This window comes from Camelina sativa, chromosome 3, assembly GCF_030686135.1.
Source record: "Camelina sativa cultivar CO46 ecotype springtype chromosome 3, ASM3068613v1".
In the NCBI taxonomy this organism is placed as follows: domain Eukaryota; kingdom Viridiplantae; phylum Streptophyta; class Magnoliopsida; order Brassicales; family Brassicaceae; genus Camelina; species Camelina sativa.
The window spans coordinates 5,573,359-5,599,128 of record NC_141882.1 but is presented as its reverse complement, the minus strand read 5'-3'; the positions used below and the strand labels follow the sequence as shown (position 1 = coordinate 5,599,128).

At 34.7% G+C, this 25,770-nt stretch overlaps 5 protein-coding genes, 1 long non-coding RNA gene and 1 pseudogene across 12 annotated transcripts; 4 read left to right on the top strand and 3 right to left on the bottom strand.

Moving 5' to 3' along the window:
- Positions 1–3,251: 3,251 nt before the first annotated feature.
- On the top strand, positions 3,252–5,622 carry LOC104772573 (uncharacterized). Of its 4 annotated transcripts, XM_087508452.1 has the most exons (5): positions 3,566–3,684; positions 3,781–3,820; positions 4,237–4,313; positions 4,406–5,162; positions 5,263–5,622. In XM_087508452.1, the coding sequence occupies exons 3-5, from the start codon at positions 4,298–4,300 to the stop codon at positions 5,375–5,377; spliced, it is 888 nt and encodes a 295-aa protein (XP_087364578.1). In that variant the 5' UTR covers positions 3,566–3,684; positions 3,781–3,820; positions 4,237–4,297; the 3' UTR covers positions 5,378–5,622. The 4 variants fall into 4 exon arrangements, with proteins under 4 accessions (XP_010495477.2, XP_087364578.1, XP_087364577.1 ...); XM_010497175.2 differs by lacking the exons at positions 3,566–3,684; positions 3,781–3,820 and adding an exon at positions 3,252–3,491; XM_087508451.1 differs by lacking the exon at positions 3,781–3,820 and having other exon boundaries at positions 3,576–3,684.
- An 836-nt stretch (positions 5,623–6,458) lies between these two features.
- LOC104772567 (phosphatidylinositol 4-kinase gamma 6) lies at positions 6,459–9,328 on the top strand. 2 transcript variants are annotated; one of them, XM_087508449.1, is made up of 3 exons: positions 6,545–6,787; positions 6,946–7,103; positions 7,190–9,328. In XM_087508449.1, the coding sequence occupies exon 3, from the start codon at positions 7,352–7,354 to the stop codon at positions 9,200–9,202; it is 1,851 nt and encodes a 616-aa protein (XP_087364575.1). In that variant the 5' UTR covers positions 6,545–6,787; positions 6,946–7,103; positions 7,190–7,351; the 3' UTR covers positions 9,203–9,328. The 2 variants fall into 2 exon arrangements, with proteins under 2 accessions (XP_010495469.1, XP_087364575.1); XM_010497167.3 differs by lacking the exon at positions 6,946–7,103 and having other exon boundaries at positions 6,459–6,787.
- Positions 9,329–9,963: 635 nt separating this feature from the next.
- LOC104772561 (uncharacterized) lies at positions 9,964–12,139 on the bottom strand. The gene is made up of 5 exons (XM_010497162.3): positions 11,564–12,139; positions 11,327–11,384; positions 11,104–11,187; positions 10,884–11,025; positions 9,964–10,753 (listed from the first exon to the last, which is right to left on the bottom strand). The coding sequence occupies exons 1-5, from the start codon at positions 11,943–11,945 to the stop codon at positions 10,475–10,477; spliced, it is 945 nt and encodes a 314-aa protein (XP_010495464.1). The 5' UTR covers positions 11,946–12,139; the 3' UTR covers positions 9,964–10,474.
- A 2,617-nt stretch (positions 12,140–14,756) lies between these two features.
- On the bottom strand, positions 14,757–15,625 carry LOC147946614 (uncharacterized). The gene is made up of 2 exons (XR_015589034.1): positions 15,451–15,625; positions 14,757–14,991 (listed from the first exon to the last, which is right to left on the bottom strand). It is a non-coding gene; the product is annotated as an uncharacterized LOC147946614 (long non-coding RNA).
- Positions 15,626–15,707: 82 nt separating this feature from the next.
- Positions 15,708–19,220, top strand: LOC104772537 (uncharacterized; annotated as a pseudogene). Its single transcript, XR_015589033.1, has 5 exons — positions 15,708–16,234; positions 16,354–17,896; positions 18,100–18,494; positions 18,587–18,671; positions 18,810–19,220. The product of XR_015589033.1 is annotated as an uncharacterized LOC104772537 (transcript).
- A 90-nt stretch (positions 19,221–19,310) lies between these two features.
- Positions 19,311–20,403, bottom strand: LOC147946613 (protein GOLVEN 5-like). The gene is made up of 3 exons (XM_087499521.1): positions 20,253–20,403; positions 19,958–20,004; positions 19,311–19,754 (listed from the first exon to the last, which is right to left on the bottom strand). The coding sequence occupies exons 1-3, from the start codon at positions 20,329–20,331 to the stop codon at positions 19,548–19,550; spliced, it is 333 nt and encodes a 110-aa protein (XP_087355647.1). The 5' UTR covers positions 20,332–20,403; the 3' UTR covers positions 19,311–19,547.
- A 2,674-nt stretch (positions 20,404–23,077) lies between these two features.
- Positions 23,078–25,617, top strand: LOC104772528 (uncharacterized). 2 transcript variants are annotated; one of them, XM_010497136.3, is made up of 6 exons: positions 23,078–23,496; positions 23,949–23,985; positions 24,070–24,301; positions 24,759–24,806; positions 24,908–25,284; positions 25,394–25,617. In XM_010497136.3, the coding sequence occupies exons 1-6, from the start codon at positions 23,481–23,483 to the stop codon at positions 25,464–25,466; spliced, it is 783 nt and encodes a 260-aa protein (XP_010495438.1). In that variant the 5' UTR covers positions 23,078–23,480; the 3' UTR covers positions 25,467–25,617. The 2 variants fall into 2 exon arrangements, with proteins under 2 accessions (XP_010495438.1, XP_010495433.1); XM_010497131.3 differs by having other exon boundaries at positions 24,065–24,301.
- The last annotated feature ends 153 nt before the right edge of the window (positions 25,618–25,770 follow it).

Below are 25,770 nucleotides of genomic sequence, written 5' to 3'. Positions count from 1 at the left end.
ATATAGCTCATGGTTTTAAGCCACACTAAGGGTGTTATCTACACAAGTCAGCTGGGTTATTTGAAAGATAGCAGTGAATAATTGCTTAAACTCAAGGTGGAGCTTCGCATATTAGAGACATCGGAATGTTCTAAATGGGTCACGTTCTAGGTGGAGCTAATGATGGTTCAAGAAGAGTAAGGCATACTCTGGTTATTTTTTTGTTGGTTCAAGGTGGAGTTGTGCATTTAGATGATGTCTTGTGTGATTCAAATTTGAATTACGCTAGTTGGCTAAGCTTGTGAATTTTTTGGAAACAAATTATTCACTGAACAGAGGAGAGTCATGGCTGAAGAGTATGTGTGGAAGGCATGAAATCCAAGAACGGTAAATTGAGTGAACAGATTCGAACATGTTCTAGTTTTCTGGCTGAAAGAAAATAGAATGTCTTCTGTTTTGACAGAATGCTTGAGATCGGATTGTTCACTAATTAATACAAGTTGCTGGGTTTAAAATCAGTATGAGTTACTGATCTAAAAGCTTGTGATGAAAGAGATGAAGTGTTTAAGCTAGCTAAGTAAACGGTTAAGCTGGTGGAGATAAACTGCAGGGTAGTCAGCAGGGTTCTCAAGGTTACTCACTTCATCAAGTTTGAGTTGTTGCTCATATTGTCAAATTGACAAGGTGTTTTATTCATGAAGCTATTAGGAAGCAACAAAGGAAGGATTCTAGAAAGAACGTTGATGCGGAGAAGACAAAAATGCAGGTGGAGTTATTTTTTGCATTTAAAGGTAACAACTGGTGTTTTTTTCGTCGTTGTTGTAGAATTCTTGCATCAAAGAAAAGCTGTGGAGAAAGTTTCTCAAGAAGGCAATTGCAAGGTAAACAAGAGAAGCTCAGCATGTTCTAGAATCATAGTGACATCCAAGAAAGGATGTGAATGCAAGTTTTAACAATTTGCATTGTTATTAAGGAACAAGTATCATATACTTGTGTTTTCCTTGGCATCACAAGAAGAGAATTGAGGAGATCTTCTCAGGAGTCTGGATTTAATAAAGCTCACGTGAGGGTACCACTATCTACGACATGTTTACAAGATAATGGTGAATAGAAGGTAATTTCTGATGGTAAAGTCCAAGACTGGTGATGCAGGCACCATTATTGGTGGATTTCATATACACAGGTATATGTGTTATGTGGAATGGTTTTTTACGGCTGGAGAGTTGTCACAAGCTCGAGACGTGATAAGGATCAGTTGTAAAAGGAAGTCTCAGGTGTCATAGTTCAGCTTTTGACAAGAGACTGGTTTTGAATTTGCAAGCAGTAGGGTTATGCAAGTTTCAGGATCTGTTTAATCATAAGATCTAAATGGAGGTTGTGTCGAAAGTCGTCCCAAAGGTACTAGTTCGGAGGCGTGTTTCATCAGTGATGATGGCGGTACAAGACAGTTTTGGAGTTGATTGTTTAAACAAAAAGAATCAAGTTTAATCTCAGGTTTTCTAATAACTTTGTTTATTTGGCTGAATGCTAAATGAGATTGATTAGTTGGTTGAGTCAGGGAGTGTTTCAGGCTGAAGCATGTATGATTCAAGGGTCTACGGCATATGATTCAGGAGAAATTTGAGTCTGAGATCAGTGCACATGATAAGAATCAAATAGGATATCAAGGTGAATCAAGTTGCAGTGGGAAAATGATTATTCTAAATCATTGTGACAGTTTCTGGGTTGTGGCCTAAGTCATGATAGAGACTGTGGGAGTGATGGCTTCAAAAGAATCTTGTTCATGAAGTTTCCGTTGGGAGAATCAAGGCATGAAGCAATGATGATTCTGGTTTTGCATTTGATTAAGAAGGAGAGGCGTGTGGATTGAGCTCACTGCAGGAGTTCTTTACAAAAGCCAAGCTTAATGATCATTAAGGCAAAGTCACCAAACGTCATGAAGAGGCAAGATGATCAGTGGGAGTTGTGCTTAACACAAGAGGGTGTTGGAGCTGGTTGACAACTCAAAGACAAGGCAAAGGAGAGTTTGTTTGGCTCGGAATACAGTGTGTTATCGCTGGAGTTCATTAAACTATTGTCTGGTTCGCTGAGGGTTTTAGTGAATTCTAAAATCTGATTTACTAATGTGTTTTGGTGCTGTATAAGTCAAACTTATGCAGGTAAATGAAAGATTAAAGTGCCAAGTGCAGAACCAGGTACAAAGGGTTCTAAGGGCATCTCTCTAAAGAAGATTCAAGCTTGTATCAAGGTGGAGAATGTAAAGTGTGATACAACTTGTATGGTGATTGAATAAGAATCTTTAAGAAGCTAAGACTGAATCTTAAAGACAAGCAAGAGAAGAAGAAATTGCAGAAGCAAACAAGAGCCAAAGGTGGCTTTGTTCAAGTGTTGGAAAGCTTCTCAAAGAAACAGAGGGTTACATATATATTGTGTTAGCTCAGTGTCACGTGCAGTCACACGTGAGGTGTGCTTTAGCTCATTACACGGAGTTTCATGTCTGTTTCACGGTGAGAGTATAAAACAGGAGCAGCCACGCCATTGGGTTCTTGGTCCAGTCCGTTTCTTCTGCGGCTATGCTAAGGGTTTAGAGAGTGAGAGATCTAGAGAGAGTACAGGAGATAGATGTGTTCTCGGTTTCTAGGTTTTCTCTGAAACTCTCTTCTCTTCTTCTCTTCTTCTCTTCTTCTTCATGTAATCTCATGGTGTAATGGGGTGTGAGAGCTAATCTTCATGTAAACCACATCAGAGGTGAATTCCGATTCATTAGTGGAGGTTGAGAGCACCGTCTCTCCCCAAACGTAGTGACTGCGGTCGTGAACTGGGTTACCAAAGTTGTTGTATTGTTCTTGTTGCGTGAATCGATTGAGAGGTCAAGTGAGGATTGAGGTTGCGATTCTCTAACAACAGCAATATACACTCAGTAATTTATATTTGTAGTCATTTTTATTCTTACCATATTCGATGATATAATTTTACACTCAAATTATGGGCTTGACTTTTAAGAATTTACATAAACAAGGAAGTTATAAAATTGAAAAAAACTGGCTGATTGTATTTTCTATCTGTCAAAGAAACTACACACCCATTGTCTTTAGGACAAAAGTTGACTTCTTCTTCTTCTTTTGAGATTTTTTCTTTTCTTTTCATAATAATAAGTTGACTTTTTCTTTTTGTCCTCTTTAAAGTTTAGGGATCATATGAAACGAACAAAAAAAGAGTCAAATCCACGCGATGTCATAAGATATGATTTCTCTAAAAGTTTCTTCATCTGTAAGATTTTATTTCTTTACTTGAAAGGGCCCCTTGATTAGTTTTCCGGGAGCTAAAACATATATACTTTTTCCTCCCTTCCTTTCAGAAATATTCTATCTGTTGACTTCTGAAGGTTTTTCTGAATTTTAGTAACATTTGTTCTTGATCTTTTTCTTTTTTTGGGGTTATATACAATGTATCGATCGGTGATGGCAAGAGAATATAAATCCGAGAATTTCTGCATCTGTTTATGAATTTAGGTTTGTAATTAATTGCATAATTAAAGTTGTTTCCTTTGGTTGGCATTTATGTTCATATTAAATGTAGAGAGATCGTGGTTACTTGACATTTCAACGATTTTTTATTTTTTTTTTCCTTTTTTGGGATTTTTATACAATTTTGTTTTTTTTTTTCTCTTGGAGAAACAGTATAAACATCTGCATTTTTCTCGAGGTTGGTTTTTTAAACGATCCAAGATTTTCTTTGTTTCCAATTCTTGTTTCTAATGGACTTTTTTGTTGTTGTTATTTTTTTGGGTACTAATGTTAGGTTAAAGTTTTAGTTCAGGGTATTATTTATCTCTACTAAGGTGGGTTGATTCATTTTTAGCCTACTCTTCTCAAATTTTAGGTCTTAGAGAGTGATTCCATTGTTTAGGTATAATGTTTTTAATTTTATTTTCTGAGATTCTTCAGTTGCTAGATTGTTATTGTTAAAAAATAATTTTCAATTATCAGTGATCTTCATGTGAAATATTTTGATGATTAGATGTTGCTGTGTATTTGTTTAATCAAAAGCTTGTGTAACCTTTGCCAAAAATAATTGAAGTCACATTCTTTTCCCTAAGTCTTTGGCCATTCATCATGATTTCTCAAATATGTCTCTAACAATGGATTTGTCAATCATTGATTCTAAACTCCATGTCATTCATACAACTTTATCTCTCCTAAACGACCCCCAACTAGAAAAATTATAAATAGTCATTTTGTTTCTTTTTCCTTGTAGATCATTCATATATTAGTGGTGGTTGTTTGAAGATAATATAGCCTTTGCAGCTCTGTGAAAGATGACAATGAGATCAGGTTAGTCCATCCTATTTGTTGTTCAGACCTTTGAATGTTTTTGAAAAATTAGTACACCAAGTGGCTTTTTTTCTCTCGTGTGATGACTACAGACAAAGATTGTGTGTTTGGAAACTTGATAGAGAGTAGCGAAGAAAATACTGAAGTAAAGATCCTGGAACACGATCATTTGGTTTTCTATATGGACAAGAATGTAATGGCTCGCAAATTGCCTGAGACGGTCGTAGTTACTAACCACGAGGAGGTTACTTTTAACGTTGTCAAGGATGTATGTGTCGATGAGGGTGTGCCTATGATGCCGGATAAGTTCTTATTCAACGAGAAAGATTATGTCAACGTAAATACGAAACCGTTCGGATCCAAATCCTCAGAAGACAGCAAACTCAATCAAGAAAATGTGAATGTGACAGAACAAGAAGTTAAAGATGATTGCAAAGTGGCACCGGGGGTTGTAGTAGCTACATCAAGAAGTGTCTCTAAGGAAGCTTTAACCTTGGGAGATATTATATCAATGGAGGGTTCTCAAAGACCAGCCAACAAAAACAACACTCATGGACCTGAAGAAACAGAACAGGAGAAAACAGAGGAACCAATAGCAGAAAGCTTGAGATATCTCTCCACTGAAATGGCAGAATCAGAGAATCAACGACTAAACGATGTGCTTGAAGACTCTTATGATCACAATCTCTTCTCAAGCAATTTACCAAACGGTTTTGGGGAAAGAAGTTTCTCTGAAGCAGAACCAGGTTTAGCTCATATAAGTTACTCAGGACTAATCTCAGTCTCCGGAAACATCTCTGTTCGATCTGATGGAAGCACAGTTAGCGGAAGCTCCTTCGCTTTCCCACTGTATATACATGCATACACACTCACATACTTAATATCTTTATCAAACTTATTTTCTACAACCTCTATAAAACTTTTTTTTCTGAAAATTACTCTGTTACAGATTGCAATCGGAATGGAACAGCAGTCCAGTAAGAATGGTGAAAGCTGAGAAGACACAACGTCGAAAGGAGAAAGGATGGAGACATTACTCTCTTCTTCTCTGTTGTAGATTCTGATGGAGACATTACTCTGCCTTTTTTCTCAAAAGGGGTTTTAAACCTTATAGGTTCTACAGATCGTTCAAAAACAGAGAAGAGTGCTTTTTCTTTTTGTTGTTTGGTATTTTTAGTAAATAATTCTTTTCTGGTTTCAATTGCTTCGTTGTGGCTTGGAGACTAGGAATGTGTATTTTGTGTTCTCTCAGTTTCACGTGTTGCTTCAGTCACAAGGTACAAAACCTAATTACACTTTTGTACAGCAAGCTAAATTTGTCGTGACGTTAGATTAAGAATGGGCTTTTTAAAGTTCCAAAGCCCATTTGTTTGCAACTTGTCACATGCGTCAATCGTTGGCAGGCGCAAGTCGGTCTAAGAAGCCACGTCATCATCTAAATCCCTTTTTGTCATGACGTGGTACTTGTAGTCACTCGCCACGTTCCATGTAATAATCGAACGGTTTTGATTTCATGTGGGCTCTGTAGATCCGACGGTTCTCACTGCTTGTTCTAGACCCTTCCCTCAGAGTCGTGGATAGTGTGGTAAATGCATCTCTTTTTTTTTTTTTTTACTTCTTACAATTTTTCCTGTCAACCAATAATAATATTTCATATATTAAGGATGTAAATGGTTGCAGCGGTTGGGACGGACAAATCTGTCTGTGGACTGGACCGTTTTTTATCTACCATTCAACTAATATAGTCTGCAGTGGTGCGGTCTAAATAAAGTAGAGACAAGACCGCAACAGACCAACTGCGGACCGCTTTTGCATACAAATAGAGTTGGTCCACAGCGGTCTGTAGTCCACTTTAAAAATGGAGCGGTCCAGACCGTAAATGGATTTGGCCGTCCTGACCGCAGTTACCATTCAAACCCTAAATCTTTAACTTTGTTTTGTTAACGTCTATAAAGAGCTACAAATCTAAAAATAAACACTTTTCCATTATTGCTCATGTAAAATTTTTTATATACTATAAATTCTTGATAAAATTATACGAAGTTTAATAACGTCAGAAAACAGAGAGTGGTATTATGAATTTCTTAATTTTTATGAACTTATGTCACAATCATTCTATAAAATGTCTATTATCAATATTAAAGTGATGAACTGACAAAGAAATAATAAAAGAATTAAATTGTAAGCTGACGTGGCATTGGTTAAAAAAGTTATAGGCAATGGCAACATTTACTTCTGCAGAGAGTTAAAAAAAGCAAAAAAGCGTCGTTGAGAGGTTGAGACGAAGACGAAGAAGGATAGAGAGCGAGCGAGCGAGCGCGAGGCTAATGGATCAGTGACTCATTGAGTCAGATTATACCGATTCATTTGTCTCCATTGACGCCTCTTTTCCTAAAGATTCTACGCTTCTTCACCCTCTCTCTCTCTCTCTCTTCCATGTGCCTCTCCTCCATTTCTTCAGATCTTGGTTTCCGGTGAGTTCTTTCTTTCAAATCGATTTGATACTTGTTAATTGTTATCTTCTCTTTCGTAAATATTAAGCCATATGTTTTGATTTCATTGTTTTGCTTTTTTTTTTTTTTTTTTTTAAATCTTTTTTCTCGTTTGGTTCCTCGATTTTGTTGTGTAAAAGTGAATCAATTTGCTGTAATCAATCATTCACCAAACGGTTATGTAAAGTTTCTTGGATCAAAGATGTATGTTAATTAGTGACAAGTACTGGAGAAAGAAGGCAACTTTTCTCAAGTATTTTAAGGATTTGTGTTCAAAAAAAAGCCGAGAAAAAATAAGGTTGCTTTATACATTTTACAACTGTAGTATAAGAAAATCAAATCTTGAAGCTTTTCTGATCTCTTTTATCCTTTTTTTTAATGCAGATTCTAATCCTTTCTTTTTACACCTACCTACAAAAGCATGGCTTTTACCTGATGTAGTTGCCAGAGGATAATAAAGTTTCTGCTTTTTTTTTTTTTTTTCTCTCTCACTTCTGCCTTGTTTGAGAGCTCGTGTTGGGTGGCGGTGTTTTGAGTCTTGAAGAGATGGCAATGGCTGTGTTTAAGGCTCCTCTTAAAGGGGAATTTAATGGGGTTAGAAAGATTGAAGGGAAACAGTATAAGCATCATTTGCTTCAGCAACAGTCTTCAGGGAGAAGACGTGTTTTCGTGCAAACCGAAACTGGCTGTGTTTTGGGAGTTGAGTTAGACCGTAATGATAATGTTCACACTGTGAAGAAGAGGCTTCAGGTTGCCTTAAACTTACCTACTGAGGAAAGCTCTTTGACCTTTGGTGATATGGTCTTGAAGAATGACTTGAGTGCTGTGAGGAATGATTCTCCACTGCTCTTAAAGCGTAACTTAATGCACAGAAGCTCTTCTACTCCGTGTCTTTCACCTACTGGGAATGATCTGCAGAGGAAAGATCTGAGTGGTCCTATTGAGATACTTAGTCACTCGTATTGCTTTCTGTCGTTGAAGCAGACAGCGAATGAGATTGTTATGGCGATGAAGATGGGTGTTGAACCAATCCCTGTTAATGGTGGCCTTGGAGGGGCTTACTATTTTAGAAACGAAATGGGTCAAAGCGTTGCAATTGTCAAGCCTACAGATGAAGAACCTTTTGCGCCTAATAATCCTAAAGGCTTCACAGGGAAAACACTTGGGCAGCCTGGTTTGAAGCCTTCTGTGCGAGTTGGGGAAACCGGGTATAGAGAAGTTGCGGCATACCTTCTTGACTATGATCACTTTGCTAATGTTCCTCCCACTGCTCTTGTGAAGATTACACACTTTGTTTTCAATGTCAATGATGGAATGGACAGGAACAAGTCTCGTGAGAAGAAGAAGTTGGTCAGCAGCAAGATTGCTTCTTTCCAGAAGTTTGTACCTCATGATTTTGATGCCAGTGATCACGGGACTTCAAGCTTCCCAGTCTCTTCTGTGCACCGCATTGGGATATTGGACATACGGATTCTCAACACAGATCGGCATGGTGGAAACCTTTTGGTGAAGAAGCTTGATGATGGTGCTGCTGGGAGGTTTGGTCAAGTGGAGCTTATTCCTATAGATCATGGTCTTTGCTTGCCAGAAACACTAGAAGATCCTTACTTCGAATGGATTCATTGGCCACAGGCTTCAATACCTTTCTCTGAAGAAGAACTTGACTACATACAGAATCTTGATCCAGTGAAAGACTGTGAAATGCTGCGAAGAGAGCTTCCAATGATTCGAGAGGCTTGTCTCAGGGTCCTAGTTCTGTGTACCTTTTTCCTTAAAGAAGCTGTTGCTTTTGGACTGTGTCTTGCAGAGATTGGAGAGATGATGACTCGGGAATTCCGCGCAGGAGAAGAAGAGCCAAGTGAACTAGAATTGGTGTGTATCGAAGCCAAGAGGTTAACAGTGAGACAAGATGTTTTATCTCCCAAGTCAGACTTAGAAGCAGACACAGTTTTTGAGTTTGATCTCGACTATAATGACATGGACATGGTCTATAACGATGAACTACTCGTCAAAAACCCGTTTTCAAGTGGACATCCTTCACTTGGAAAGCTCGAGGAGAGCATCGTTGAAGAAGAGGAAGACGAAGAAGAGGCAAGACTTACTCTACCTCTCACAAAGCTTTCAACATCATTGAAGAACCACAGTCTAAGCAACAACATGGGATCGGGATTCCTCAAACCTCCGAGAGTCAAGACAGAGAAAACATTGGTAAGTCACAAGAGTGCAAACGTGCAGCTCCCAGCGAGCGCAAACTTTGTGAAGTTAGCAGAAATGAAAGAAGTAGAATGGGTTATGTTCTTGGAGAAGTTTCAGGAGTTGCTTGACTCGGCTTTTGCAGAACGTAAGACAATGACGTTGAGGAATAGACAGAGGCTTGGGACGTCGTGCAAGTTTTGAGAGATCATATAAGTAAAACTTTTAAAAGTTCACATAATAGAAGATTAAAGATTTTACTTTTACGAGTTTTTAAAACAGTGACTTGTTAACTACGTTAAGATTAGTGGAGAAATGTTTGTTCGTTTCCTTCTCTGTCATGCTCTGTAAATATTCTTTAGCATTTTTCTCTGAAATTTTGTTTCTCGTCATCCTTTCAATACGTTCTGCCTTTTCTTAACAAGAATAACCAGTTTAAACCAGTTTTTAGATTTTATATCTTCGTTGAGATTTAAAAAGCAAACTGTTTTTACTCATGGTAATTTATTTTTATGTATATGAAATTGCGACATATCAGTTATTTGATTATCATAAAACAGTATAAACAAGGGATATAAAATATGATGCCTATTGCTTTTGTAATTTTTTCTATGGCAACTTGTTTCATCGTTTGGTCTAAAAAATGATGTGTTTGTGATAAACCTATCATTTTAATGGACACAATTCATCAGTGCCACATCAGTGACCATTCCCTGTCTTCTTTGTCAATATCTAACATAATCATGCACAACTTGTTGAACTATTTGAAATTTTATAAGTTTCTAAAAACAATGTTTTTCTTTATCTTTTTACTTTGAATAATTTGACGGTTTTTTCTTTTTATGTAGGCATATTTGGGATGACTTTATTTCTTATTATCTCAGTAGCCGACGCCAATACAATGATTGATACTTCACAATTTCATATCGAAAAAGCTAATTAGAAGACTTGAATAGTCATCCCCATGATCAAGAATAACTACTTTATTATAATATAATAGTCATGCCCATGGCCATGATCTAGAAAACTTGGAAGAAACGAATATTACAACAAAATAAAACCACATAATCATGGCTTAGGCTGTGTTCGCCAAGCTTAATGATTGATTTTTTTTCACTTAAGACACATTTTGTCTAGTTATCGTAAGAAGTAAGACTTAAAGTTTTTTTACATCTAAAAAAACTACATTCGGAACCAAACCGAATTGAAAAGGAAAATCGATTAACCAGAAATTTGTTAAAATATGTAAAAGTTAAATCCAAACCAAAACCTAAGACATATCAAACTAAATCCAAAGAAAATATTTAACCTCAAATCAAATATATATTCTTGATAGTTGAAAACAAAGCACTCAAAAACGAAAATTCTTAAGCTGAAAACCAAGTTTTAAAATATATATCTGATAAACCGAAAACCTCAAAAAACCAGGATATATATGTAGTAAACCGAAACTGGATTAGACTCTCTCTCCAAGTATCATATATGCCTCCATGGCCTCTCAGCGAGGCTCACACAATCACCATGTCTAAAACAATCGACGAGATGATCGATTGTTAACCCTGCAGCCTGCATGAACGAGTGTACAATCACTGGACCGACAAATCGAAACCCTCGTTTGATCATATCTTTGCTAATTATCTCAGCCTTGGGAGATCTCAATGGTACATTTCTTGGATACTTGAATTTGTTAATGATAGGTTTGTAATCCATAAACCCCCACATGAAGCTGCTGAATGATCCAAATTCCTTAACCACCTGTAAATATAGCTTTCTTAGGTTCCATTCAATGATAATAGAAAATAAATAAATTAAGGTATATATGGAAAAATATAAAAGAAATTATAAAGGGCTAGTTAGCAAAACTGGGAAAAGGTTTAAAACTTGCCTTGGTGATGCATTTGGCATTGTCGACTATACACCTGACTCTACTCTCTTGTAACATTATTGCTTTGTTTGATGCAATCTCTGTGATCTCTTTCTCTCCCATTTTGGCTACCAGATTTGGGTCAAACTCACAAAACGCCTCTCTAGTTTAACAAATTATGAAAATATATCCATAAATTTCTATCTACATGTATAATGTAACAAAATGCGAGAGATTTTACCTAAAGAGTTCTTTACGTTTTTGAATCTCAGTCCAATTATAGTCCATTAACATCCCCGACATGGCAAGGAACTCAAAAAGCAGGCTGTTTTAAAATTACAAAATCACCATGCAATTAATTTTCTTCGTGCAACACTGAGTTAAATATAAGCATATAGTATATAACAAGAGCCTCTTTTTGTATGCATATACGAAATTAATCTCATAAATTTGTGTTATCATACTTATCATCATAGACAGGGACTCCCCATTGCTGGTCATGAAACTTTACGTAGGCTTCATCTACAAAAAAAATATATACAACATTAATTTATTAAGATATATACTTAACTTATATAAACATCACATACATATTCATAGTGGAATTTGATTTAGTTTAAACACATTATTGATTATCTAATTAACTTGTATGATTCTATTTAGCTATAATATTAGATTAGGAAATTAAATCTTGATCTTACCACTTTTCTTGGTGATCCAATTGCACCTCTTTGGTTCATCACTATTGAAATCCAGGCATAGTTGTTGTTCTAGTTGTTGCGGAATATTTTTTGGAACAATTTTTTCTCTTCTGCGGGGAGATGATATTAAACCAAGTGCTAGAGAGATCTTTTGTTCCAACGTGGAATTTGAATCCGTGGAGACAGAATCGGTGGAGTTCTGAGAGAGTGATAGAGATATAGAAGAGAGTGAGAATGAAGAAGAAGTACTTCGTTGAAGCGTGATTGGGTAAATCCTCTTTAAGTGTTTCGCAAAGAAGTTAGAGTTTTGCTTAGTCTCCTTGTCTCTTACACTCTTCCTTTTCTCCACGATTTCTCTTCTTTTAGGACTTGCGTTGTACATCTTGATTTTGGGGTAAGTCAAAACAAGAAAAAACCAAATTACTTATAGGAAGAAGGAAAGCAGTGCACCATAAAGTGGAGGTTCTAAGTTAATGCATGTGGTTACTAGCGATGGAACTAATTACACCTAAGTTGGTGACATGTGGATTTCATGTTTGTGAAATTTTACCATATTTGAATATTTTCCGCACTGATATATTACGAAGAAACGTCAAAAATTCATATATATAGTCTTCTCTTCTTCTTTTTTTTTTTAATAGTGAAAGTTTATTAAAAGTTGAAAAGACATGTAGTACGAGTTTTTAAAAATTTAAGCTGTTTTTAGCTCTAATGCATGTATCAAGAAAGGTGTGACAGATAACCAAATTGGTGAAGTGATCCATCTTATTACCTTTTCTAAATCAATTTTCTTTTAATATTTTTTATTTGTTGGAGTTCTCTTTCTATACTTGACTTGAAATACTAATTGACAGACGTATAATCAAAATTTACATGATGTTTTGTATCGTTTTTGTGATGGAAACTAATCTCGGTCTGAAGTTACAAGAAAACAGAAGAACGAAACCAAAAAAACAATGTCGGTATATGATGGTCTTATTAGATTTAATACTATACTTGTCTTAGTTGTCTAGCTAGTTGGCACTCAGCACTATGATCTTTAGTGGAAACTGTGATTATTGATATGGTTACGATGAATTAAAAATAATTGTAAAACAGATTATTCTTAACTTCTACTCTTTGCTGTTGCATGCTCATTTCTAAGAAATAAAAGAAATGAACGTTTCGCCTATTTTAGACAAAGAACTCTCATCTTTTATTCTTTCCTTATGTAATTTGTATTTTATTTCGCGTATGTGTTACTTTGTTAAATTATAGTTTATTTTTATGCATATATCATCATCATTGTAATGATTTTTGTAAACCAGCAATTAATCAATTTTGACATAATTTTGAATTTTTTCTACTCTAGTTACTTTCTAAATATTGTAAACCGGTAAGAAAGTTGAACCGGAACAAAATTGATCCGGTTATTTAAAACCGGAATTAGGTTTAAAAATTAGGGTTAGTTTGCAATGTAATAAGTTTTTGAAACTTAATATGCTTTCTAGTACAAACACTATTCAAAATTAGAGAAATCATCCATTTTTAATGTGCCTCTAATAGAATATTTGTAAGATAGGATAATTGAATGAATTTAAAAAATGACAAAAAAGGGCTTTTCTCATCTTCTCACGTCTCTCTCCACTCTCTCTCCAACTCTACTGTATTTGTTATTTTACTGTGCAAAGTGAATTTTTTTTCCGTATCTTTGTTCTTTCTCCATCTCTCTTTGCTTCTTTCTTAGCTCCCTCACCCGATTCATCAATTCACAGAATTTAATCACTCACCATCCCATTATGTCACTCTTTCTCTCTCTAGATCTCTCTATCTCTTTCATTTTTGGTGATAAATCTGTAAATTAATTGTTGATCTGTGGGTTTTGGTTAAGTTGAAAGAGGAATATGAGAATTAAAATTAGTAAATCGAAATTAACAAAAAATTACAGAGAAACAGCGTTAGGTTTTTGGTGGGGAAGAAGAAGTGAGGAGCATAATTACGATTTTACCCCTTTTTTTTAATTAAAAGTTGTAAAAGATAAGATATTGTGGTTGGAAACTAGGTGGATGAAGTTTATTAAATTGCTGAGGTAAAACTTGTTTCCTCGCTCGTTTATAACTTTTGAAATTCATAGAAAATTAATGGAATATTAAGTAGATTACGTATAGTGGTTAATTAATTCACACTACGTCCTATTGATTCAGGTTTCTAATTACATAAAAGCCGTTACATTGTCTCATCTGTGTTTAAAATCCATTATCTCTTAATCCTTTTGCTTGTGTTGGAATCTAATTTTAATTGTTTTTTCAGATAAAACTGAATTGATGATTTAAGTGGAATAGAAAATCATGGATATATACAGATAAAAATAATTTAGTAGAAATATGTAAAGATTAAAACTATTCATAAAAAAACAATCCAGTAATAAAAGTGTACAAATAAAAATCATCCAGTAGTAAAAGTGTGCATATAAATATAATCCGGTAGTAGATGTGTATATATAAAAACCATCCAATTGTAAAAGTGTACATATGAAAACAATCCAGTAGTAAAGGTGTACTAGATAAAAGCCATTGAAAAGTAAAAATGTACAGATAAAAACAATCTAATAGTAAATGTGTACAGATAAAAATCATCTCGTAATAAAAATGTATATATAAAAATAATCTACTAGTAAAGGTATAAAGATAAAAATCATCCAGTAATAAAAAAAAATATATATCTATTAGTCAACGCAGATAAAAATCAACCAGTGGTAAAAGTGTGCATATAAAAATAATCTAGTAGTAAATGTATTCAAATAAAAATCATCCAGTAGTCAAAATGTACAGATAAAAACCATCAACTAATAAAAATGTACAGATAAAAACAATCCATTAGTAAAAATGTACAAATAAAAACCATGTAATAGTAAAAATGTATATGTAAAAACAATCCACTAATAAATGTGTAAAGATAAAAACTATCCAATAATATATATATATATATATATATCCCTTAGTCAATGTAGATAAAAACCATCCTATAATAATAAGCATATACAAATATATATGTGTCAGTCGAGTAATTGTCAGTAGTGAAAATGTTGGATTTAGGATGTATTTAACAACAAGTTCATTTTTTCTCAAGTTAAATAAATTCATGATTTTCATTATTAAATAAGTTGTATAATATCATGATTGTTAAGAATTGTTAAAAAAAAAGTATAGTAACATAGTGGTAAAATCGTTTTCAAATACTCCAACCACTTATGTTCGACCCACATTGGTCTTTTTTCTTTTTAACAATCTTTAATTAAATCAAATGGGTAAGATCGTAATTTCTCTGTAAAGGTAATTCTCGACTCCGTCCCATTCACCAGCCATTATATTGTCTTTAAAGTACCTCATGTTGAAGAAAAAACCCAGACTCCTTCTTCAACCTAGTTGAAAAAACCACACATCGTAAGCCTGAACAAAATCCAAAATTCAGACGACAAAAAAAAAATAATAATAAATGCAAAATTTTAACCATGTTTTGTAGGATTATATTCGGAAAAAAACTCAAATCATTTTTTAGATAAAACGCATTGAACTAATAATTGTGATTAAATACAAAATACAAAATAAAAAAATCACAATTCGGTTAACACTAGTAGCTCAACGCTAATTCCAGAACAAAAAAAAAAAACCAGGAGCAATGAAACCAATTAAGTATTAGAAAAAAAAAAAAGAAAAGAGGGATTAAACAAAAACGGTGAAGAGTATCTTTGAATTGGGATTTCAATCAATGAGAGATGGAGAAAAATAAAGAAAATCAGATAACTGGCCAACTGGGTATATGAATATTCAATTGGGTGAAGAATCAAGTGTGTAGGAGAGAAGGAGAGACACAACTAAGATGAAAAGTCAAAAGGGAGAAACATATACATGGATACGTTGTGGCTTAATCTCCAATCCACCATCGACCCATTAGAATTCAGCACAGATTTTTGGAAGATTACTATGATCGTAGACAGGAAACTAAGCATTTCTTAATCTTTTTACGAGAGAAACATTAACGAAGAAGATTAAAAAAAAAAAAAAGGAAAAAACTTATAATTCCGATAGCATCATTCGTAAATATAATATATAGGTGAGGGGTTAGACTGTAAAGTAAATAGTGTCAAATAGTGTTGAACGTGTATTTTGCCAATTATAAATAGTGAATGTATGATATTGTGTTTCATAAGCTATCATTCTCTTCTCTCTTATCCACTAAATCATCCTTTCTCTCGTAGATGGATTGCATCCAATTCAAGCAAAGTATGTCGTATCCTCTCTCCTTTCTCTTCTCTCTTATCCACTAAATCATCCTTCTCCGTCGCAAAACTCGACGATGAGTCATTACCCACAACCAATTCCACTTCCGGTCACAGAGACTTCTACCAAGAGATTCTCTCTGGGATGAAGAAGATTGGGTTCCGTGAGTTTCTTCACGGGCATCACTTCCGAGGCTTGGTTTCGGAACTGAGAGATGTTCATGTCGAAGAGATCATGGCTGAATTGATGGCTGAAAGCTCAGATCTTTCGGTTTGGTTTTTCAAAGAGCTGAGAGATATTTATGGGTTTCGTCATTCCAGTTTTTCTACATTGTTGGTTTCACATATTTTTGCTGGTCAGAGACGTTTCAAAGAGCTTCAAATGGTTCTGGAACAACTGCTCCAAGAGCAAGGCAAGTCTTTCTCATTTCTTTTGTCTTCAAGACTTGTGCCAATTACTGGAGAAAAGAGGAAACTTTAGCGTTTTCATGAATCTGATTTATTGCTTTAATTTCCCATGATTTGCTTTTAGGTTGTGGTTCAGCTTCTTTGATTTGTAAAGTTCTCTCTAGTCGCTTCAGAAAGTGAGAATTACACAGGAGTAGTTTGGGATATGTTGTTGTTTACTGCGTCGAGATCTAAATTGGTAGATGATTCTCTCTATATCTTGGAAAAGATGAAGGATCTCAACTTGAAAGTGTCAACACAGTCTTACAACTCTGTTTTGTATAGTTTTAGAGAAACAGATAAGATGTGGGACGTGTACAAGGAAATCAATGATAAGAACGAGTACACGTACTCAACAGTTGTAGATGGTTTGTGTAGGCAACAAAAGCTAGAGGATGCAGTTTCGTTCCTCCGAACTTCAGAGCGGAAAGATACTGGTCCCTCTGTAGTTTCTTTTAATAGTATAATGTCAGGTTACTGTAAATTGGGTTTTGTAGATATTGCCAAGTCGTTTCTCTGTACAGTTTTGAAATGTGGATTGGTTCCTAGTGTATATAGTCACAATATACTCATCAACGGACTCTGTCTAGCTGGTTCTGTCGCAGAAGCTTTAGAATTGGTTAGTGACATGAATACGCATGGAGTGGAACCTGATTCCGTGACATACCATATTCTTGCGAAAGGGTTTCATCTTCTTGGTATGATCAGTGGTGGGGTTTTGGAGGTTATTCAAGATATGCTGGATAAAGGTTTGAGTCCTGATGTTATTACATACACAATATTACTATGTGGGCAATGTAAATTAGGACATATTGATATGGCTTTAATTTTGCTGAAGAATATGTTGTCGAGGGGATTCGAGTTTTGCAGTATCATCCCCTACAGTGTAATGCTCAATGGTTTATGTAAAGCAGGACGAATCAGTGAAGCTTTGTCCTTATTCTATGATATGGAAGCCAATGGTCTGAGACCTGATCTCGTGGCATATTCTATTGTGATTCACGGCCTCTGCAGGTTAGGAGAATTTGATATGGCTGTTTGGCTTTACGACGAGATGTGTACCGCCGAAATTCTTCCGAATTCTAGGACACATGGTGCTATATTGCTTGGTTTATGTCAGAAAGGCATGTTGCTTGAGGCAAAAGCGCTTCTGGATTCTTTGATTTCAAATAGTAACACACTGGATATTATTCTGTACAATATCGTCATTGACGGGTATGCAAAGTCTGGTTGCATCAAGGAGGCATTACAGTTGTTCGAGGTAGTGATTGAGAGTGGGATAACTCCTAGCGTTGCAACTTTCAATTCTTTGATTTACGGGTATTGCAAAATCCGGAATATAGCTGAGGCTAGAAGAATCTTAGATGTCATCAAGTTATATGGATTGGTTCCAAGCGCTGTGAGTTATACTACACTGATGGATGCATACGCTAACTGTGGAGATACTGAAAGCATAGATGAATTGCGCTCGGAGATGAAAACAGTAGGAATCGCAGCAACCAATGTCACATACTCAGTGATTATTAAAGGACTTTGCAGCGGCTGGAAAATCGAAAAATGCAACCAGGTACTCAGTGACAGGAAACTCGCAAAATGCTACCAGGTGCTCGGAGACATGGAATCTGAAGGTATAACTCCAGATCAGATCACTTACAATATAATTATTCAGTATCTATGCAGAGTTAAACATTCAACGGAAGCATTTGAGTTCTTGAAAAAAATGTATTCTTGGAATCTTGTTCCTACGCCTGCTACTTATAATATTCTAATCGACAGCCTTTGTGTCTACGGTAACATAAAGAAAGCTGACAGGTTTTTCTATTCACTCCAGAAGCAGGGTGTTAGTCTGTCCAAATTTGCTTATACCACACTGATCAAGGCACATTGTGTAAAGGGTGACCCTGAAATGGCAGTGAGTCTATTTCATCAGCTGCTGGACAGAGGATTCGATGTTTCCATCAGGGATTACAGTGCGGTGATCAATCGTTTGTGTAGGAGACATTTAGCAAATGAGAGCAAACTCTTCTTCCGTTTAATGTTATCCCAGGGTATTTCGCCTGACTTGGACATTTGCCAAATGATGATCAGTTCATCAGATGAATTGCTGTCCTGGACCATCAAATCGGGTTTGTTGCCTGATCAATAAGCAGTCAATGTTTGTCTGTTGTCCCATCTTATCTGCTAACTGCAGAAGGCACACTTTCAGTAGAGAAACTGTTACATGAGGTAATTGTTATTACTATACTCTTACTGTAAAAAAGAAGCCCACATAAGTTTCATAGTTAGTTATCTGATGATGTTCTATTCCCGTTTCTCAGTGTTCCAGTTAACAGAATAGTCTCGGCTATTGGATAGTATCATCAGGCAACAGTGTTACCACATTAACTTCCTTGAAGGATTGCGGTAAGTGATGCTTCTTAACCATTTGCATAGTGCTCTTTACATATACTTTCCCTTTTTTGTCAAGTTTGAGTTTTTTCCCAACCCAAACGCATATGTCTTGGTCGTTTTGCTGCTTGAGTCTAACACTGTTTTCGTCAGGTTCTTCTGGAAGGTAAAATCATCCCCAGATTTGCTTGAAACGGGCGGGGAGTCGAAATGGTCGGGTCAGTGACAACAACCTCAATTATAACCTGATTGGTAGCGAATAAGAGTATTTGATGGAAGTGGACAAAAGGGTTACTTCAGTTCTGTGAGGGTATAGGGAGTCGGAGCCCACTCAACTACAAACCAAGACGGGTGAAAATACATAATCTAGTTTTGTAACCAAAAAAGCTTTTTCCATTTTTCGACCAGATATAGCTAAGAATCTTACTGTGAGTCTGTCACTTGAATGTTTTGATGGTCTTGCTCATTTAAGAGCATATATCTTGTCTGTCTGAAAAACATTAATTTGTTTGTACCAAGATCAACACACATAACTTTTAGTGAAGGAACTACATTCGTTCATTATGTTTTGGACCGTTTTCTCAGAAGATTTTCGGATGTACGAAGACTATGCATACAGTGTCCACAAGAAGAAAATAAAATCAGAACTTGAACTTGATAATTGTAAATCACAAACATGGTAAATTGTTTATTGTACGGCATCGACAAATGAGAGAACACAACTAAGTTACACACTTATACTATACGTACCACTTTTCATAGAAAACTTTAGAACGATCGATGTTACAAAAACAAAGCTCACTGTTACCCATGATATATATGTATTTTGATATCTTATAATATTAATATTGAATAATAATGGAGCACTTTATATGAATATGACAAATTTGATCAGTTGTTCTTGGGAGGATGGTGTCTTGGTTTCCAGTAATCAGCAGTGTACGCAACGAGATCATCCTCTTCCTCAACAGTTGTCTCTTTCTTTGTTGGCTTCTTCATCATCATCTTTGTCGTTTCCTTACTAAACTCTTCTCCACTTCTTCCTCCTATTTGCACCTTCTTCATTGCATCACCATCATCATCAAGATGCTTCTTAACCTGCTAGTTATTATCATCAACCTTATTAGATTATTTACATGTATATGTATGTCGTCGAAACTTAAACTACTGAGGTATAATGCAGTCCCTATGTGAAATTCGCAATTTTTGCCTAATTTGGATATTGATTCCATAAGTATTCATTGCTCAAGAAATTAAAACACCTAAAAGTAATTTTTAGGGGAACACAATAATACTAATACCTTTGCATTTGAAATATCGTCAACTCTTGGCACTTCATCCTCGTGTCCTGATGAAAAAAAGAGGACATACTTTATATAACTGCATTTTTACTATAAACCATGCATGCAAGTATATATAATTCATGCAAAATGGGAAAAATGAATAAATAGCTTTTAGAATGTTCGATTCTCATAATGCATGTTTTTACGTATAATTCATAAATTATGAGTTATATAATTATTTCCAATATTCACGACATTCAAATTTTAGTGATTGAAATATTAGAGAAAATGGAAATAAAAGAGAGAGATGAACCATGAGGAGAAAATCCAAAGGAGAGGCAAAACAATATAAGAATCAACAAACACAGAAAGCTCGAAGTGATATTGGCCATCTCTTATTTTCTTCTCTTTGATACGAAAGCGCTCTCAAAATATGTTATGAGATCAATTTACGAAAGAATGATGAAGTATAGAAAAAGATTAACTAGTGTTTATATAGGGGAAGAAAAACACCCAAGACCAAGAGTATGCCAAATCTAATCTACTTACTTTACTATAAGCCATGTGTCTCTATTGGGAACCTGCCATGCATAGATATTGGGACATGCGTAAAATTACCGAAAGATGTAAGAAACTGTGAACTACGTACAACATGAGATCCAAGTTCACACCCATAACTAAGTGAGCCAACCCAACTAGCTAGATTAAAAAAATATATATATCGAGTGAATGAGCATAGTCTATATTTTATTAAAATGCCATAGTAAAAATATAAATATACTTTTGTTATTTCGAAATAAGCTTACAATACTATCATAAAAACATATGGCCGAATGATGTAAAACAAAAAAAAAATTATTTTGTCGAACTTATAGAATATCTTAAAGAGAAACATCTTCTTGACCAAATACATTAAAGAAAAGGGTGTTTATTAAGTCAAAATGATGTACGACCATTCAAGAACATTGCTTTAAAAAAAAAAATTAGTAATGAATTGCTTGGAAAGTGGAACTTAATTAAGAAAAAGGAATATATAGTGCATAAATGCTCGGGTTAACACATTAATCTATTTTGTGTAAAGCATTTCCAATCTCATTTTTAAATCGGTAGAAATCTCATAATCATTAATCAAATTAATCGCTAGAAGTGCCATTCAGGATGAGCTTTTGGGTAAATGAATACTTTGGAGCCGGCCAGAAAGAAAACTAGCCAGAAGACACCACAATATATAAGTATACTTTGCCTTCCAAATGGTATTTACATAATTTATTTTCCTGGAATGAACTTTTGTGATCTCCGAGTTTTTTTTTTCCCTCTCACAAGTCACAAATACACATGATACTGAAAAAGCAAGAATTTACGTTGGGTAGCCCAAAAACATCGAATAAAGAGAAGAAACATAACGTAAAATGCAATTCACAGATGTGCATGTTTTGTGTTGGTCTCTTACTATATTACCACTTTTCTCAGGTTCAAGAACAATAAAAGTAAAACTTGCTCAATTATCTATACTAAAATATAAACACACCCATAAACTAAACTATAATATATTTAATACTGAGTCCTAGCTAAAATTTGTTAAGTCAAGTAAAAACATGAGTAGATTAGCTGTATGACTTTCAAGTTGCCACTAGCTAATTACATGTTTAAATATTTTATTCATAAGTTTTACTTGACAAAAAACCACAAATTCTAATCGGCAGATCGAAGGAAGTCGGTCAAATATGAGTTATTAATTAGTTAATGGACCGTAAGAAACATATCATGATGAATCAGTGGGTGTGGAATGTAACCTATGGTCTATATAACTTCCATAATTGGAATTTGTGTATATTTGTTAGTATCAATATTGTGTATGCTGTTTCTCCCACATTGCACCAAAATTTACGTACCTAATTGCTTTACCCGATCAGGAGTTCATAACATAATATTTTTTTTCTTAGTATCATTACAGTAGATCATCTGGAGTTAATTCGATTAAATCATTAGTCTGTAATCTGTGTGAAACTGCAAAAAAGCTTAATAATCCGTTTTTTTCACTTTTATAATACTACTACTGTACTACAAATTTGAAGATGATTTGAGCCATGTAACCTAATATTGAGCCATGTAACCTCATCAGGTTTTAAAGAAAATTCAGGTAAATAGGAATATGTTTTACGAAAATTCATCAGGTTTAATCAGCACCGTCTTAAACTTAAACGGGACCTCTGTCCAATTAAAAAAAAATCTAAAATTCCTTAATGAATTTTTTTTTTGAAAAAATTGGACCCTTTTGCTTAAATTTTTTTTTTGAATTTTGTGATAGACCCATGGTATTTGCCTACTCTGCCATGGGGTAGAGACGGGCCTGGGTTTAATGAAAATAACTGGCACTACTAACTTGTACACACATAGAGAAAGTCTTACGTAAAACTGGTTTGATGATTTGAGACCTTATAATGGGCTATTCGTATGCATATAGGCCCAATTATACGGACGCGTCATGTCGTTAATTAAGCATGCAATGATGGAAATAAACAAAATTTGAATTTATAATTCGTTAACCCCATAAAGATATTGCTCGTGTAATTCCAAAAGAGAAGATTGATTTGAATTTTCCTTAAGTAATGATGAGATTTAGCTTTCTTTCCCTCCAAACGAATAGATTACTAATTAATTTAGAGTTATCTGTTCTCCACTACACATCATTGTTTCCCTTTATTAGATTATATTTTATATTCTTTCATTGATTAATAAATAATTTGTTCATTTTTATAATAAAGTAGCATCTAGAAGACTTGAACACTGAGCGTGTGTATCCTCATGTATGTCTTTTTATACTGATAAGTAAAGTAACATCCTTATTTATGTTTTTTACGACTATCTTATGACAGTTGACACTTGACATAATGTTTGGCTTTTACGATTCTGAAACATGATTATGAAGGTCAAACGCATTTTGCTATATACTTATATATGGTATATCACTTCCAAATTAATAAGAGAAACTTATAAAAGAATGAAAGAGAAATATTTTGCATAGTTTAAGGAAATTAATATAGTATGTTAAGCCTTAATCTTAGCCATATATATTTAGATGGAAACTTTATATAAAAAGAAAGAGCATTTAAAGAGGAAAACGTAGAATTTATTTCTAACCATATTATGAATAAATAAATTAATAGATTATTGCATAGCATCTATCATTATCGCATAGGCCATTCTATTTTCAAAAAACAAAAAAAAAAAATCTCAAGTAAAATGGGAACTGCGACGTCGACGATGGCTGCGAAGTTTGCTTTCTTTCCACCAACTCCGCCGTCGTATACGGTGGTGAGAGACGAATCTACGGGGAAGATGAGGATATCGACGAACATGCAGCATCATCACCTCAGAGATGAGGACATCGAAGTTGTGAAGATACGGACAAGAAGAGGGAATGAGATCGTGGCGATGTATGTGAAGAATCCAACCGCTAAACTCACCGTTTTGTTTTCTCACGGCAACGCCGCCGATCTTGCTCACATTTTCTACATCTTCGCCGAGCTAATTCAACTTAATGTCAATATCATGGGGTTAGTTTTTATATCTGCATCACATAATAATGTATTAATCCATTAAGTTCACTTGTTTTGATTCTAGGTTTTTGTTCCATTCTATATTTTGAAAAGGGACAAGATTTTATTTAATCCAAAAAAAAAGTGATGGTGCATTAGTCATCACAAAATTTTTATTTATGATTTCTCAATATTAGGTTAATTAGTTAGGATAGCATAGGATTCCAAATTGTATTCAATAAAATAAGTACTTTTAACCCCCTAAAAAAAATATTTCGTCAAATGTCTTAGCTAGCTGTTTTTTCGTTTGTTGTCAATTTTTTATGTAAGACACATAACTTCTTTATAATTTATTAATAATTATATATTTTTTGAAAATTTAGGATGGTCTATTTTACTACTGAGACGACCGAAATTTATAGTAATTTGGGTTCTAACAATATATATGGGTTCTGTGATGATAATTGCAGATATGATTACTCAGGATATGGGCAATCTTCTGGTAAGGTAAGTCATATATTCCGATTATTTTAAATAACGCTTGGAGTTAGCGCGTGTGATTTAATTTGGATCGTAATTTTGAAAGCCAAGCGAGCAAGAGACGTACGCAGACATAGAAGCAGCTTATAATTGGCTAAGAAAGACTTATGGTACAAAAGATGAATGTATCATTTTGTACGGACAATCCGTTGGAAGTGGACCGTCCCTTGAGCTTGCTTCTCGTCTTCCATGTCTCCGAGCACTTGTTCTTCATAGTCCTTTTTTGTCCGGTCTACGCGTCATGTACCCTTTCAGACATTCCTTCTCGTTCGACATTTACAAGGTTTGATCCTTCTTTTATTATATTTTCTTTAAAGGAGAGATCTCAGCATCGATTTGTGACCTAATATTGAGTCTCTAGCTAGAGCTTTGATTTCTATCTAGTTAAGAAACTAGTACAGTCTAGGATCGTATTATGTGATATTTTATAAATTACTTGACAGTATAGTTTCTTAATTATCTTCTAAATATCTTTTTCTTAATTAGAGTTACATTATTCTATTAGAATATCAAAATATTGACATTGAATATTATAAGTTTCTTTAATTTTCTAAAATTTAAACATCATAGGCAAGTACATCTATTAACAACTTCATGGGATCAATGATCTTTACATCTATAAACGATTTGGTATGGTAAACCTTTATGGGATCAATGATGAGTGTGTAAAAATATAAGATATATGATTTTAACATATATACCCCCAAAATAAGGATAATCTCATTGGTTTGGTACTGCAGAATATTGACAAAATTCATCTCGTGGAGTGTCCTGTTCTTGTGATTCATGTAAGTCTATTTTCACATCACAGTATATTGATATACAGTAATCATTCTTATATTTATATATAAGAGATTATAATAACAACTTGGTATAATTCTCCTTGCAGGGAACAGATGACTATGTGGTGAATATTTCACATGGAAAACAGTTATGGGAACTATGCAAAGAAAAATACGAACCCTTATGGCTTAAAGGAGGAGGCCATTGTGATCTTGAGATGTCCCCTCAGTACTTACCTCACTTGAGAAAGTTCATTTCAGCCATTGAGAAGCTTCCAATTCAAAACTTGCGGCGCCAATCACTGGCTGATGACCACAAAAAAGACAAATCAACAAAGAGTAGTAGTTGGATTGGATCTAGGCATAGCACAGAATGTGTTACTGCTAGAGACAGATCAAGAAAGTACATTATTACCGATCATCGGTATGGGAAGGCGAGAAACAGTGTGGATAGCTCCGATCGGGCTAGGAATAGCTTCGACAGGTTAGTAGTTAATTAGTATTTTAACCGTTGATGATCAAATGATTTCATTTTTTTTCAACTTTAGCTTTTGTTACACAGAAGATCTTACTACATAAATCTTTTGTTGTAGGTTGGGCGAAATAGTAAGATCAGTTCGGTTGTGTAATGTTGATTGTGTGAAGAATGCAGTTGCAGAGGTTTAATGATTGTTGTCAGTTGTCACAATATTGTTTTTTTTTTTCCTGATTCGTTGTTTAGACTCTTTGGAAAAGAGAGAAACACATCTTTTGTATGAACATATTTTATTTTCTTTCGAAAACGTTATTACAAATTAACATGTAGATGTTCATATATGATACGATTTAGTTATCTAATAAAAATTGATTAAAATTTTCATTCTCTTAAACTATTTGTCCCGCAGAAATTTATAATGCCTTAGCGCCACGTCATCAGGGCCACATCAGCGCCACATCACAACAGTCGGTAAGTTATTTGACCAAGCTCTGT

What these genes read in the sequence shown, in the direction of transcription:
- LOC104772573 (XM_010497175.2), top strand. An exon ending in AGCTCCTTCGCTTTCCCACT is followed by an intron (nt 5,163 to 5,262) that starts GTATATACATGC and finishes ACTCTGTTACAG; the next exon opens with ATTGCAATCGGAATGGAACA.
- LOC104772567 (XM_010497167.3), top strand. Translation starts at nt 7,352, where the DNA reads ATGGCAATGGCTGTGTTTAAGGCTCCTCTTAAAGGGGAATTTAATGGG.
- LOC104772561 (XM_010497162.3), bottom strand. Translation starts at nt 11,945, where the DNA reads ATGTACAACGCAAGTCCTAAAAGAAGAGAAATCGTGGAGAAAAGGAAG. An exon ending in TTGGATCACCAAGAAAAGTG is followed by an intron (nt 11,385 to 11,563) that starts GTAAGATCAAGA and finishes TTTTTTTTGTAG; the next exon opens with ATGAAGCCTACGTAAAGTTT. An exon ending in AAACGTAAAGAACTCTTTAG is followed by an intron (nt 11,026 to 11,103) that starts GTAAAATCTCTC and finishes TTGTTAAACTAG; the next exon opens with AGAGGCGTTTTGTGAGTTTG.
- LOC147946613 (XM_087499521.1), bottom strand. Translation starts at nt 20,331, where the DNA reads ATGGCCAATATCACTTCGAGCTTTCTGTGTTTGTTGATTCTTATATTG. An exon ending in CTTTGGATTTTCTCCTCATG is followed by an intron (nt 20,005 to 20,252) that starts GTTCATCTCTCT and finishes TTTTTTCATCAG; the next exon opens with GACACGAGGATGAAGTGCCA. An exon ending in ACGATATTTCAAATGCAAAG is followed by an intron (nt 19,755 to 19,957) that starts GTATTAGTATTA and finishes AATAACTAGCAG; the next exon opens with GTTAAGAAGCATCTTGATGA.
- LOC104772528 (XM_010497131.3), top strand. Translation starts at nt 23,183, where the DNA reads ATGGGAACTGCGACGTCGACGATGGCTGCGAAGTTTGCTTTCTTTCCA. An exon ending in TCTCGTTCGACATTTACAAG is followed by an intron (nt 24,302 to 24,758) that starts GTTTGATCCTTC and finishes TTGGTACTGCAG; the next exon opens with AATATTGACAAAATTCATCT. An exon ending in GCTAGGAATAGCTTCGACAG is followed by an intron (nt 25,285 to 25,393) that starts GTTAGTAGTTAA and finishes CTTTTGTTGTAG; the next exon opens with GTTGGGCGAAATAGTAAGAT.